The sequence below is a fragment of the Amphibalanus amphitrite genome, unplaced genomic scaffold, assembly GCF_019059575.1.
Source record: "Amphibalanus amphitrite isolate SeventyFive unplaced genomic scaffold, NRLGWU_Aamphi_draft 000761F_arrow, whole genome shotgun sequence".
In the NCBI taxonomy this organism is placed as follows: Eukaryota; Metazoa; Arthropoda; class Thecostraca; order Balanomorpha; family Balanidae; genus Amphibalanus; species Amphibalanus amphitrite.
In genome coordinates, this window is record NW_024882255.1 from 279,228 (window position 1) to 292,141 (window position 12,914).

The following is a 12,914-nucleotide window of genomic DNA, read 5'->3' on the forward strand; positions in this document are numbered from 1 at the left end:
TCGCACTTGGGTCCTCACCAGCCGGACCAACAGATGGAGCCTCAACACCATCACAGACACCACCAGGCACATCAAACGCCGCGCCGGCACCGCATGGAGGCGCACGGGAACCGCCACAGAGCGGAGGGACGCCATCACGGCTGTCATCGACTACCTCAAGATTGTGCAGACGCTGAATAGCACACGTGTAACTGCCCTTAGCGGTGCGCACATCTACACTTCTCAGAACACCGTCCCTACCCGGATGCACCCGCTCTACCACTCCCCAAGGCCACCTCAGACGGGGCTGGTTGTCCTTTTGGATCATCACCACCGATCCTACCCGCAAACCACCTCGGGAACTAAATCGGGGAACGGCAGCAGGGAGGTTACGCACATACTCACGCTTCCACACCTGCCAGAACTGCTCCAGACGAGCACGGCGGACAGACTCACGCTGGTAGAGCGACTTCACAGACACGTTCTCGGGGTCCTCAATCACATCAGGACTGAACACAGAGCCACGGCCAATCAGAAAATGATTGGGAGTCAACGGATCGGCACAGGTGACGTCATCACTCACAAATGTCAGAGGTCGGGAGTTTATACACGACTCTATCTCCAGAAGGACAGTCTCAAGTTCAGTCAAAGTTAGGCACCGCTTACCCAAAGCCTTGCGCAATCCAACCTTAACGGACCGAACCAGCCGCTCCCACCAGCCGCCGTACCAGGGAGCAGAGGGCACAATAAATCTCCACTCAGGAGCAGAGTCCACCATCGTTTCCTTCAGACGAGCCGCACACGCTCTGAAGGAGGCAGCATTGTCAGAAAAGATGATGGCCGGCCAACCACGTCTGGCCGCAAACCGTCGAAGGGCCAGAATAAAAGCCGGCAACGACAGAGAATCTGTCATCTCCAAATGGACAGCTCGTGTGGTCGCGCATGTGAAGAGGCAGATATAGTACTTTTTCCCAGGCTGATCAACAGAGAACAGCGGACCCGCGAAATCGATGCCAGTTACAGAGAAGGGAGATGACTCTGTCACTCGAACTCGGGGAAGCTGACCAGCCGGCTCACAGCACGGCTGTGAGTCCTGTCGCTGACACGCCACGCACTCGCGCTTCACGGACCGGGCAATGCGGCGGGCAGACACGACCCAGTACGTGCGCCGCAAAGCAGACAACAAGGTGCCCACACCGGCGTGACTCATCAGCCTATGCTGAAAGCGAATGATCAATAGAGATAGATGACACTTTGGAAGTGTGATTGGGTTCTTTTCCTCAACTGACAGGTCGGACAGCTGAAGACGACCCTTCATGCGAATGAGACCGTCCTCGGCCAGGTAGGCCGACAACCTGTACAAAGGCGAACTCTTGGACACAGTCCTACCCTGTTCCAGCGCGGTACACTCTTGCGGATAACTAGTACGCTGTGCCTGTCGTATCAGGTCAGCCTTACCCACACACAGCTCTCGGTACGAAAGTTCAGGTGACAGGTTGCGGCTGTCAGGGTGGCGCGCGTTCCACACAAAACGCCTCGCCCACGCCGCTACCCGTACGGCCTTCGTCAACGTGCTCCATCGCTCAACAGTGAACACATTCCCGCAAGTAGGCGAGTCGGGGCGAGACTCCAGAGTAAGAGCCACCGCCGGTGACGACTCCGCGCCAATCACGTCACACTGACCTGGCAAGCGCTCACCAGAGCACTTCGGCTCACCAGTGGCGGTCTCCCGTTCGCCCGTGTCCGACTCGGCCAGCTCCTCGGTTGTCACAAACAACCTGCAGTCGACGGGCGAGACTCGTGGCGCCCTTAGCCATGCAGGTCCGCCGAACCAGAGGTCAGACTCGTACAGCTGGTCTGCGAACAGTCCACGAGAGGCTGCATCAGCGGGGTTCTGCACGCCCGAGATATGACACCATACAGAGGGGTCAGTCAGAGTTTGAATTTCCTCTACACGGTTTCTCACAAACTGTCTCCACTTGGAGGGACGACTCGTCACCCAAGCCAGGGCCACAGTCGAGTCAGTCCAACAAAACGTCCGCACGTCAGACAGTCTCAGGGCAGAGCACACATGCTTTACCAAACGTGCAACCAACAAGCACGCCAACAGCTCGAGCCTGGGAAGACCGACTGTTTTCACGGGAGCCACACGAGCTCGCGCCATTACAAACGAAGTGGTGAAGCTGCCATCGGGTAGTGGATACCGGACATACGCCACACACCCGTACCCCTTCTCACTGGCGTCACCGAACACGTGAAGCTCCAGCTGATCAGACACGTCAGACCAGCACACGTCACCCACCAGGTAACAGCGGGGCACACTCAGCTGTCGAAGAACGGAGACACCAGAAAGCCACCGTTCAAAGACATCGGAGTCTGACAGCGGCAGAGGATCGTCCCACGCCAGACCCCGGATCCAAAGCCGCTGAAACAGAACTTTGGCGGTCATCATGTACGGAACAAGCAAACCCAGAGGGTCAAACATCCTTGCAAGAAGACTCAGCAGGACCCTCTTCGTTCCAACCACACCAGCCGGAACGTGGACACCCCCAAACTTCAGCACGTCCGCAGCCGGGTCCCAGTTCACACCAAGTACTTTCAGCCCGGTCTCAGTTTCCTGAGAGCTGCCAGCGGACTGCAGCACAAGGTCACTGTTCGAGTGGCACTTAGTCAGCGTCATACCAGCCTCTGAAAGGATGGACCTGCCCTCCAGGAACATCTCAGTGGCCTCAACTTCGGAATCTGCACCAGACAACCAATCGTCAACGTACAGGTTCTCCTGCAGCTCAGAGACCACCCTGGACATGGGGCGGCTGGCAAGGTGATGCTTAATCACGGCATTCAGAAGAAACGGAGAGGAAGTCACACCAAAAGGGACACGAGTAAAGCGCATCACACGCACTTCACCATTCTGCTCCCACAGAAAACGGAGACAGTCCCTATCCTCTGGCCGCACAGATATCTGGAGAAACGCCTTACTTATGTCACCAGTGACTGCATACTTGTGCCTCCTGAACCGTAGAAGCACATCAGTGAGACTGGGAATCAGGGACGGCCCAGCTTCCAGACAGTCATTGAGAGAGACCCCGGTGGGTCCACAAGCTGAAGCATCGAACACAGGACGAACTTTGGTGCTCACACTACCAGGGCGGACTACAGGTCTATGAGGCATGTAGAACTCTACACCAGAGGAACATACAAGCTCACACTCGGGGACCTCCTCAATCACGCCACACAACTCCATGTCCTGTAGCACGCGGTCATACTCATCCCTGAGCTCCTCGTCTCCACTCAAACGACGAGACAGGCTCTGAAGCCTTCTCTCAGCTGAACAGCGGTTAGGCTGTAGCTCAGTCACAGAGGAATCACCCTTCCACGGAAGGCCTACCTCGTACCTGCCCCCCTCAAACCTCACAGAAGACTCAAACTGCTTGAAGACAGCATCGTCCTCAGCATGAGACTCACTCTCCTTGGAGCTGATGCCAACACCTTCCAGCTCCCAGAGGTTTCTCACCTCTGTGTCCCTCAGGTCGCCCAGACAGAGGAGGCGACAGGAGACCAGGCTGGCGCTGCACTGCGCATCGGTCACTGCACCAGAGACGACCCAGCCAAAGCAGGAGTTCTGGGCGACAAGACCAGAGGAACCAATCAAGACACTTGACCTGAGCAAACTCCAGTAGCAGTCAAGGCCAACCAAAATGTCAACACACAGGTCCCTGCTGAAGTCACCGTCAGCTAACGTCAGCTCCTTGAACTCGAGTACACACACATCAGGCACAGTTGGACGAGACAAGGGTGCACAGATCACCGGCACGGCCACAGCTGGGAACACCTTCATGTCACAATCAGATGCAGAAATGCCTTTGACACACATCTTGTACACATCACGTTGACCTCGAGAGGCTTTGCCACCACCGAAGGCAGCAAAGTTCACACTCTGGGAGGTCAGCCACTGAGCACCAACACGTTTCACCAACGACTCAGTCACATATGTACGATCAGATCCAGAGTCAAACAGCAATGTAGCTTCCACAGCTCCCTTAGACCCCTGAACAGTCACTTTGGCAGTGGGTAGAACAGTACACTGTCTAGTTTTTGCTTCAACACCACAAGGCAGAGCAGCTCCTGAAGCCTGCTCCTCTGCTGTGGTCAACACACTCTGAGCAGAGGGCTCTGACTTTACACCATGAAGACGAAAACAGCACAACTGATTGTGTCTGCCACCACACTCAGCACAACACTGAGAGCACTCTCGGGCTCTGTGACCTGACTGCAAGCACACAAAGCACAGGCCAGCATACTTAATTCTGTGCAGTCTTTGTGGAACTGGGAGGCCAATTACCTTAGGACACTTATCTGTGGGGTGTGGTTTTCTGCAGAAACCACAACCAGACGAGGTAGAGACGACTCTTGTAGCTTCTTGAAGAGCAGGTGCGGGTTGGTCACCCGGCACAGCAGCAGAGTGCAGCACAGAGGCTGCGGCAGGAGCAGGTCCTCTTGAAGCAGGTGGACGGCGCTGAAACGCCGGCTGGGGCCGACGTCCATTCCTCTTCTGAGCAGCCAGCAGTCTCTGCTCCAGATCCAGAGGGACAGAGCTGCCCTCCAGGACTCGAGACCGCTCCAGTCGCTCAATCTCTGCCTTGAGACAGTTGAGGAGAAAGTTTAAGTCACCCTCACGGCCAGCACTCCCCCGAGCCAACTCCAAACGGAAAGAGTCAGGCAGGCGACTCAAAACCAGAGGGGTTAGAATCACTCCGTACGTCTCCCCACCAACACCAAGTCTCTCAAGGCTACGGATATGCAGCAACAAGCTATCTTGAACAGATTTCAGGTCTTTGCTGTCATGCACACCAAGTTTCAGCAGTTTTTCCACATGAGAAAAAATAATCTGAGCAGGTCTTGCAAATCGTTCCTTCAGAATATCACAGGCTACTTTGTAGTTCTCACTGACCACAGCCAAACCATCTATAGCTTGTCGAGCATCACCGTACAACAGGGACTTGAGATAGACAAGCTTGGACACCTCTGGCAAATCAGAAATATCAACACTGGCCACAAACTGGTCCCAGAAGGGCTCCCACTCAAGAACTTGCCCACCAAACTTGGGAAGCTGCAGTGTTGGTAGCTTTACGTTCTGACTTGCAACAGAGAGAGGGGGATCAGTCTCACCTGGCTTCGAAGATTTAGCAGACCTTTTGTCGACAAACCTCAGAGCTCGCAAGCGTGACTCCAATGCAGCATCACGAACCTCAGATGCTCTCGAGATGTCTTCTTCCAACTCAGACTCATCCAGACAGAGCTCCAGTTTCTGCTGCACTGCATCAAGATTACCAAGCCTCAGATTGAACTCACTGATAATACTGTTGAGCTCAACATCATCTGCGCCAGAGGCCACAGCCTGATCAATCTTGATTACTGCTCTCTTCAGCCATCCACGAGCAGCGACACGAGCCCTTTTTAGCTCCTCAACAGACATGGTCACATGAGCAACCAGCAAATCGAAATCCCCGAGTTTCGGCACCAATATTACTTAACGACTTCAGTCCGGTTCAAACTTTCACACTCTCAAGTCTCACTTGACTTGTATTGCCACACATTTGCATTGCAAGGCAATCACGATCCCAGAATCAAGCGGTGTAGTAAAAGGCACAAAGGCCAGCCGCATAAAGAGCTCAAAGGTTACTAATGTTCCGCATCCCAAGTACGTTAAATTTGGCTGACACTGACAGCGACCCGCACATGGGTCCGGCAGTCAGAGAAGTGGCGTGCCCAAAACACAACAAAACGGCGTCACTTCCGCCTCGGCACGTGACACACACGACATCAACGTCAAGGTTTACGAAAAGTGTTACAAACACCAGCGCCATCTACTCTACAGAGGCAGAGAGTACCTACGGCATACGCTAAATATCCAACAATATGCATACAAAGCCTGGCAAATTCACGTTTATTTCGAAACATCCAGTGGACCAGTGAAGTCGAACGTGAGGTTAAAAAACAGACGACGTTTGCGGCCTAACTAAAGCTCTTCTCCGAGCTGAGTGAGTCATCATTGCGGCTTTATCCATTTTGCCACCCCTGGGGGTAGCACCGCCGAGCATGGCGGTGTTAACCCACACACAGTCATGGACCGACAACGCCCCGACGGGAAAACAAGCCGGGACGCGATTCTTCTGTAATTGAAGAGCACTTCATGCCCTCGAATTTAACGTAAAAATCGAGGTATTTTTACTTGAAATGACCAGTTACTTGCTGCTAAAACATACCAAATGATTACAACGATGGTTAGAAATTCACAAAATGGGCAATTGCGATCTTAAAATCAAATAAATCTTAGCGAAACCTACCTCACGCGGCGCCCCGCTTCCGTTCGGACACCGAAATGGCGGATGTTTACATTAACAATTCAGAGTTTTGCCGATAGAGGGGATGGCGGTGTTGCCCACATGGCGGTGCTACCCCCGCTTCCCCTAAGTGGCCTAAATCCGATGAGAAAACAGGATTTGGGGGTACCTACCCTAGGTTTGGCTCCTTGAGCTGGTGCCCCCCTTGTCTCAAATCGTTCCGCCGCCTATGAGCCTGCTACTACACCACACTCCCGTGTGTCACAATGCTAATCAGCGGCGTTCACTCGGCTTGCTCCTAACTTACGACAATTCTCCCGCTAGATGGCAGGCCTGAGCTCAATGTCGCCAAAAACTGCGAAGACACCAATCCATTATTATCTCATCCATGGTACGGTTATGACGGCCGTTTACTATAATGATTTCATCGCAACTCTGAACTCTGCGGTCTGCGGGTTGTCAAGAGGTCGGTTTCAAGACAGACGTTTTAGTTATAGCGTCACCGTCACATTATCAGAATTCGGGACTACCTGCGGTAGTGCAACCACAGGACATGTGTTCCATTCCAGAGTCCTACGTGATTCAGCTGGCTCTGTACCTGGACCTGCTGCTGCGACACTGCAAGCCCTCCACCGAGCAGCTCTTCAAGCTGGCCGACAGGGTGATCGAGAACGTCAAGTCCAAGGACCCCGAGTACCACCGGCACCTGCAGGAGATCTGCCGCAACCGGCCCAAGGTGGTGATGCAGGTGAGCATGAGTGGGGCAGGGGTGGAGTGCCGGGGGGGGGCACCCGGTCGGACCTCGCAAACCATCGCTCTGGTGGGATGACAGACGGACGGGGGGGGGGGGGTGGCACCGGACGGGGCATCACGATTTTATCAACAACACAGGGAACAAGTGCCACAAAACGGAACATTTCTAAAAGTACTACACGTTCTCGGTGCAAAAAAAAAAAACGCTTTCCACCTACCTTAAAGAAGTTAATGGAACTGACAGTTCTTGTCATTAACAAGAGATTCTTTTGGAAGTTTATGCTAATCACTTATGCAAAGTTCCTTGTAGTGCTTAGTTATTTACGTTCATTATCGTAACTTGTACAGAAGTCATGTTGACAGTACGAATTCCCGGCGTGACCGATTCCATCAAAATCTGCGTCCGGTTCTAATACTGAAGGAAGGATGTTTAGTAGGGGAAGTTGGGGCAATGCCGGAGTTGGGGCAAAGCCGAAATTCGAGATATTTCGAAAACTGTAAGACATGGATGCCACCTGTCAGTGATGCTCTGAAGCTTAAGTGACTACAATTATCGCATGTTTGTTACGAGTCGTCATTCGGAATACTTCGGCTGTGAGGGCGCCAAGAGCGTTTTCAAGGTACGCGTTCCTTGTACTACATGCGCCTTTGAAGCTGCATTTCTTACTCATTATGCTACCGTTTGTCTGGCCAATTCGGTCAAGTAATCTTCAGCATGTCTTTGCATAAGTGTGCTGCCTATTTGAAATTTATACGGCACGTTGAAAAGTTATGGGCCTGCAAATGTATGGCTGGCTGGGGTAATGCCGAAAACGTGCAATTACGCACGTTAAAGCACGCTACGTGGACTTTACTGATGTAGAATAGCAACGCGAATTTTTAGTCACACAAGTTACACTTTCAACCGACACAACGGCCTGTTACCTATAAGGAATTATTTACCTGGCATTTTCTTATTATATCATATCACACAATTATAACTTCCAGTGTGCACCAATCGTCCTCAAGCTCTTAAAACGCGTGTCAGCTTTGATAAATTCTGGATAAAGTTTGAGATAGCAAAACATCAATGTCGGCATTCCCCGTAGATCATTTCTTCCATTTTCGGCTTTCCCCGCAGTCCGGGGCAACGCCGAAAAAGTCACTTCTTGGATATTTTTAGTTTGTGCGCTTAACGGTATGCGAATTCATCAAATGCACCTGGTATGTTTGAAAGGCAAAAGACTGGCCTCTCGAATGACGCCAACAAGAATAGCTTATGTTGTCTACCTTGCGTGCTACGGGCGTCAGAAAAAAAGTATTCGGCGTTCCCCCAACTTCCCCTAACTCCTGGAGCTATGCGGTGAATGTGACATTTCAATGAGCGTTGGTCAACGGCAGAGATACTAAAGTATGAAGATCTGTAGGCTGTAAGGAAGTGAAATGGGACTGTCAGTTCCCTTTTTTGAAACGTTGAGATCGGGTAGGTAATCCTTAGCTCTTAACGACTGTTATCGAGCAGGTTTTGCTCCGAAGGTAAATCGATAGCTGTTGTAGACTGGTAAAGGTTTTATGTTAATATGCATGCTCAATGACCAATGACCATTGCCTATGTGACTCCCATCCACTAGGTATATTTTATTTTCAGTACAAACAATGACATTTTGCAATGTTGGATATATTCCGATTACGTCCAACAAGGCACACATTTGGAATGCGCTCGTGATTTTCCCTTATAAATGTTTGCTTATTTCTGCATTTCTTGGAGATAGACAGGTACGGAGTGGAATGTTGTGGTTGAGGTTGTGCTGCAGTATATCCGTTGATGTGCACATTTGGCTGGCTAGGCTGTCCGAGGCTGCGATTGTTTGCCGATCTCAGTAAATGACCCTGCGCAATCGCCGTTTACATCTTTTCGACATAAGCTGTCGGCTTACCAGGGTCAGCGGCCTTTGCTGTTTGGAAATGTCGGCTCTGAAACTTTATTTTCACTTCCTGGGCCTTTTTTACTATTATACTGCGGTTGTGTTTTTCTGGTAAAACCTTGGTTAGGTATACCTACCTTTCGGAGCTCAACCGATTGAGGCTAGTCTTATACGAGTATGTTTAAGTAGGTACGTACAGTATGTCTAAAAAGTATGTCCCCTGGTTTGGCTCTCCCACAGGAGGCGAATCGGTAACTTGGCTGAATCCCAGTTGCGGCAACCGGCCGCCAGGGTCGCTGCCGCGCGAGCGGCCTTGACCGCTCGCATGTCATTGGCAGTTCGGTCCCTCCCCATCTATACAGAGGTGGGGAGGGGAGAAGAGGGGAAGAGAGGGGAGGGAGCGGTATCCGCTCGGCACTTGGCGATACCTGGCTGACCCCGCGCTCCCTCGCTGACCTCCGTCCTGCCCTCAGGCGAAGACCGACTTCCTCGGCCCGTAGCGGCCGAGCGGAAAACCGAGCTCGCAGGGCGCGACTCCATTGGCCCAATCTTATAAATGGAATGCTGTCGTATTCACGGCATTAGAAAATAAAATAGAATAGTTATATTAATAGTGATACCAGCAGTGGATGTCGTAAAATACAGTCCAAAACAAACGAAAGCACACGATTGACGCATAATGCGCCCTCCTATTCAAATAAGCCCGCCCACTTCAATAGATGGTGTAGTTTCTTAGGGCGTAAAAGATGCAAAACACTACAAACTTTTTTTAGCTCGGCCACTGGGACCGTCAACATACAATTGACTGAAATGTATGAAAACCATTTTGCATTTAATAGCCGTTTCCTGCACCCAAACTTTAGCCAGTGACGCCCTGTCCATTCTAAAGCGTTTATAAGATTGGTCCCAGCACCCGATTTTATATGAGGAAGTCGTTTAAAAAGCATCTCATCTCTTGCTTTTAACCCTCACCGGACCTTCAGGTTTTCTGAATACTGAGGGGGCGTTGGGGGGTTGGAAGTGAGGGAACAACCCCCTTTGCCGATTCGCCCCTTAACCCTCGCCCTGGCAGGGCATTTTTCATAACACGGCCTGGCAGGGGGGGGGGGTCGATGCGACCCCCCCTCGCGATTGGCTCCTATGGCACCTAGAAACACCAAATTTGGTAGGTAGGTGGGCCCCCTGGAGTTCTCGCCGCTGTGCAAATTTGGTTGCTCTAGGTCAATATTTAGGGGGTTTTGGGGGGCATAAATGTAAAAATTTCGCTAAAAACAGGTCAAAAGTTTTTCGCTTATAACTTTTGATCTAATTAAGATAGAGCAAAAAAAAGCACCAGTGAACTCAGCACGTCAAGGCGCGTCGAATGATATACTTTTTAGCTTGCTTAAGTGTATTTCAAATTTTTCTTAAATTTTAAGTAAACTTAAATTAATAAATTAAGTTCAAGTTAACCAAATTACGTCATATCGTATATCATTCGATTCGGCTGATCACCAGGAACACAATGATACCATTTTTTAAGCTCTAGCGTCATTATGTGCCAAGTTATTGGCAAAAACGTCATTTGACCTCAGTTGACCTCATTTGACCTGACCCATGGATAAGTACACCAAACAAAGAAGCACCAAGTGATCTGCTGTTAAGTACTGTGTTTTCAAAGCACAAAAATGATAGAACGAAGCGGATATCTCCAGTATTTTCCGAATTTAGTATTTTCCCATAGGCTTAACATTACGACGTAATGACCTCTAACTGACCTCAGGTCAGTGACCTCAAAAAACCCAAACTATATGTTATACAACTCGGTGAACTTAGCACATCCTGAAAGTTTGAAGGAAATCAGTGAAAAACTGTGAGTTGGACAGGTGCAAAAAGAAAATTGAAATTTGACAATGACCTTGTACCGGTTTTTCTGACCTGGTGACCTGACCCAAGGTCACCCGGACCTGAAATTTTCAGGTCATATGTAAAAAGGTTGCCCCATAGGCTGTGCCAAATTTGGCGGCGCTGCGCGCCGCCGTTTTTACGCTATCTTCGAAAAACCTTAGGGGGGGTCGCATCGACCCCCCCTGCCAGGGCGAGGGTTAATGAGCTAGAGCCTCACGAAAGAAACGATCGTGCGCGTCGTTACGAAATGCAGCGATTGGTCTCCGATTTTAAGGACTAGGATCAGCCGATGACTTCTGAGGTTAGGTCAAGTGGCCCAAGGCACAGGTTCGGTTTTTGGTAAATAACTTCGCTAAACATGAGCGCAGATCCGCGATTTTAGCAGGATCATGTTTGTCTAGCTCAGGCGTGTCGAATGGTATACTTTTTCTTCGGGTGAGATCAAGTTAAGGTGTTAACCTCGGGTCAAGGTCAGGTCACAGCCCGTCAGGTCACGAAGCTGGTCAAAGCATAGAGATCTTATATACAATTTAATTTAGGATATGTTTAATTCAAGTCGGTATGAATCCGACTTGACAATTTACTAGGTGGGTTTTGCAGCGTTATTACTTCGGCATGTAATTATAAATAATTGCTAATTTCGATCCGGATGTCGTTATTCAATGCTGGCCTTTGCGCCCTCAGAAAAGTTGATAGTCATGAAGGCTTGCATTGACCCATGCTTTCCATTTTTCAGTACCATTATTCGCCGTAGTTGACCAGGTATTTTTCTTCAACTCTCCCCCGAATCATTTGGCTTAGACCCATGGCGTTACACCCGTGCATCGCAAGACGCACCTCCCACACACAAGTTCACGATCCCCACGAACCCACATCAGCGTCCGTTCGCTTGGTGTGTGACCCATTGACCTTTGGCCGCGACAACTGCCAGCTTGCCGGAGCACCCTTCCCTGCACGCGCTGCCCCGCCCGCTCCCCTCCCTCTCTCCCTCCCCCCCCCCCCCGGGTCGTGTCACGAAGGTTCGGGCTTACGCTACTACCGGCCGCTGCGCAGCTGTCACCTAGCGCTTGGGAATGTGTGGTCTGGTGCGGATTCAGCCAACTACCGGCTCGCGACACCAGCGCCACGTAGTGGCGACGGTACATTCTTTTTAGACATACTGTACATGCCTTTACGGACTTTTGCAACACCAATTCTTACAGGTGACGTATAATCCGTGGTGTAATAAAGGCAATGTACCGTACATGAATGAATGGCAAGCAAATAATGTGATGTCAGAATATGTAGCGTTAATAAAAACGCGTGATTTCGATGTCTGCATTATGTACACTTGTAACTAAGGTCAGTTTATGCATTCTCCAGGATTTCATTCCAGAAGTTCTTCATAAGGACCATAAGACTGCCGTGAAGCAGTATAACGAGATGCTGGACATGTTAAAGAAGGGCAAGGAGCTGAGCGCCAAGCAGGTCGACATGTTGTCCGATCCGAAGATATTCATCCGCAAGTGGCTTGTGCAGGTGAAACCATGAATGTTTTCTGGTCAGTTTAGTTTTGAGGCGCCAGAGCAACGATAACTAAGTGTTGTAGGTAATATAGGTTGAAGAATAACCCATTGTTATTTATTTAGGTTTCCTTATGAATATCTCGCTGGAGAAAAGCTGTAATTATTATCCGTAGCGGATTATCAACACTTCCTTCGACTACGATTTCCTCTCATAGTGCTCAGTCACCCTGCTGTAGCTCCCTGGTGTGCCGTATGATAGCTCCCTCTGCTGACCCTGTCCCCCCCCCCAAACCGTGGACAGTGTTTTGTCGGCATTCTGAGCGTGACGGCGCAGCAGCTGCTCTGGGACCAGCTGTTCCTGCGCGACTGGAACCGCGAGCTGCTCTTCCACGCGGCGGTGGCGGTGCTCCACCTGATCCGGCCCTGGATGATGCGCGCCACCTCCTATAGCGGCGCAAAGAAGGTCAGAGCGCGCCAGGGGCAGCCAGGGGTGACTGGTGAGGGGATGCTCAGACTTAGGGTGTATCGTCGAATTTTGATTT

General features: G+C 50.8%; 2 protein-coding genes across 3 annotated transcripts in view; one reads left to right on the top strand and one right to left on the bottom strand.

Annotated features, from left to right (window-relative positions):
• LOC122365761 overlaps positions 1-12,914 on the top strand; it is a 120,088-nt gene that overhangs the window by 69,070 nt on the left and 38,104 nt on the right. The window contains exons 7-9 of the mRNA XM_043337250.1: positions 6,893-7,071; positions 12,230-12,385; positions 12,674-12,835. Coding sequence (XP_043193185.1) covers positions 6,893-7,071; positions 12,230-12,385; positions 12,674-12,835 — 497 coding nt within the window. The remainder of the gene's footprint in view (positions 1-6,892; positions 7,072-12,229; positions 12,386-12,673; positions 12,836-12,914) is intronic.
• LOC122365762 lies at positions 1,440-4,528 on the bottom strand. Of its 2 annotated transcripts, XR_006253792.1 has the most exons (3): positions 4,322-4,528; positions 3,494-3,601; positions 1,440-1,836 (listed from the first exon to the last, which is right to left on the bottom strand). XR_006253792.1 is itself a non-coding variant. In XM_043337251.1 (2 exons), the coding sequence occupies exons 1-2, from the start codon at positions 3,851-3,853 to the stop codon at positions 1,789-1,791; spliced, it is 408 nt and encodes a 135-aa protein (XP_043193186.1). In that variant the 5' UTR covers positions 3,854-4,065; the 3' UTR covers positions 1,440-1,788. The 2 variants fall into 2 exon arrangements, 1 of the variants encoding a protein (XP_043193186.1); XM_043337251.1 differs by lacking the exon at positions 4,322-4,528 and having other exon boundaries at positions 3,494-4,065.

Bases quoted from the DNA above. Each gene is read 5' to 3' on its own strand.
- LOC122365762 (XM_043337251.1), bottom strand. From the start codon at position 3,853: ATGTGTGTCAAAGGCATTTCTGCATCTGATTGTGACATGAAGGTGTTC. The intron at 1,837-3,493 runs GTGAGAAACCTC...GACTGTTCGCAG, and splicing joins GCGACCTGAGGGACACAGAG to ACCAGCTGTACGAGTCTGAC.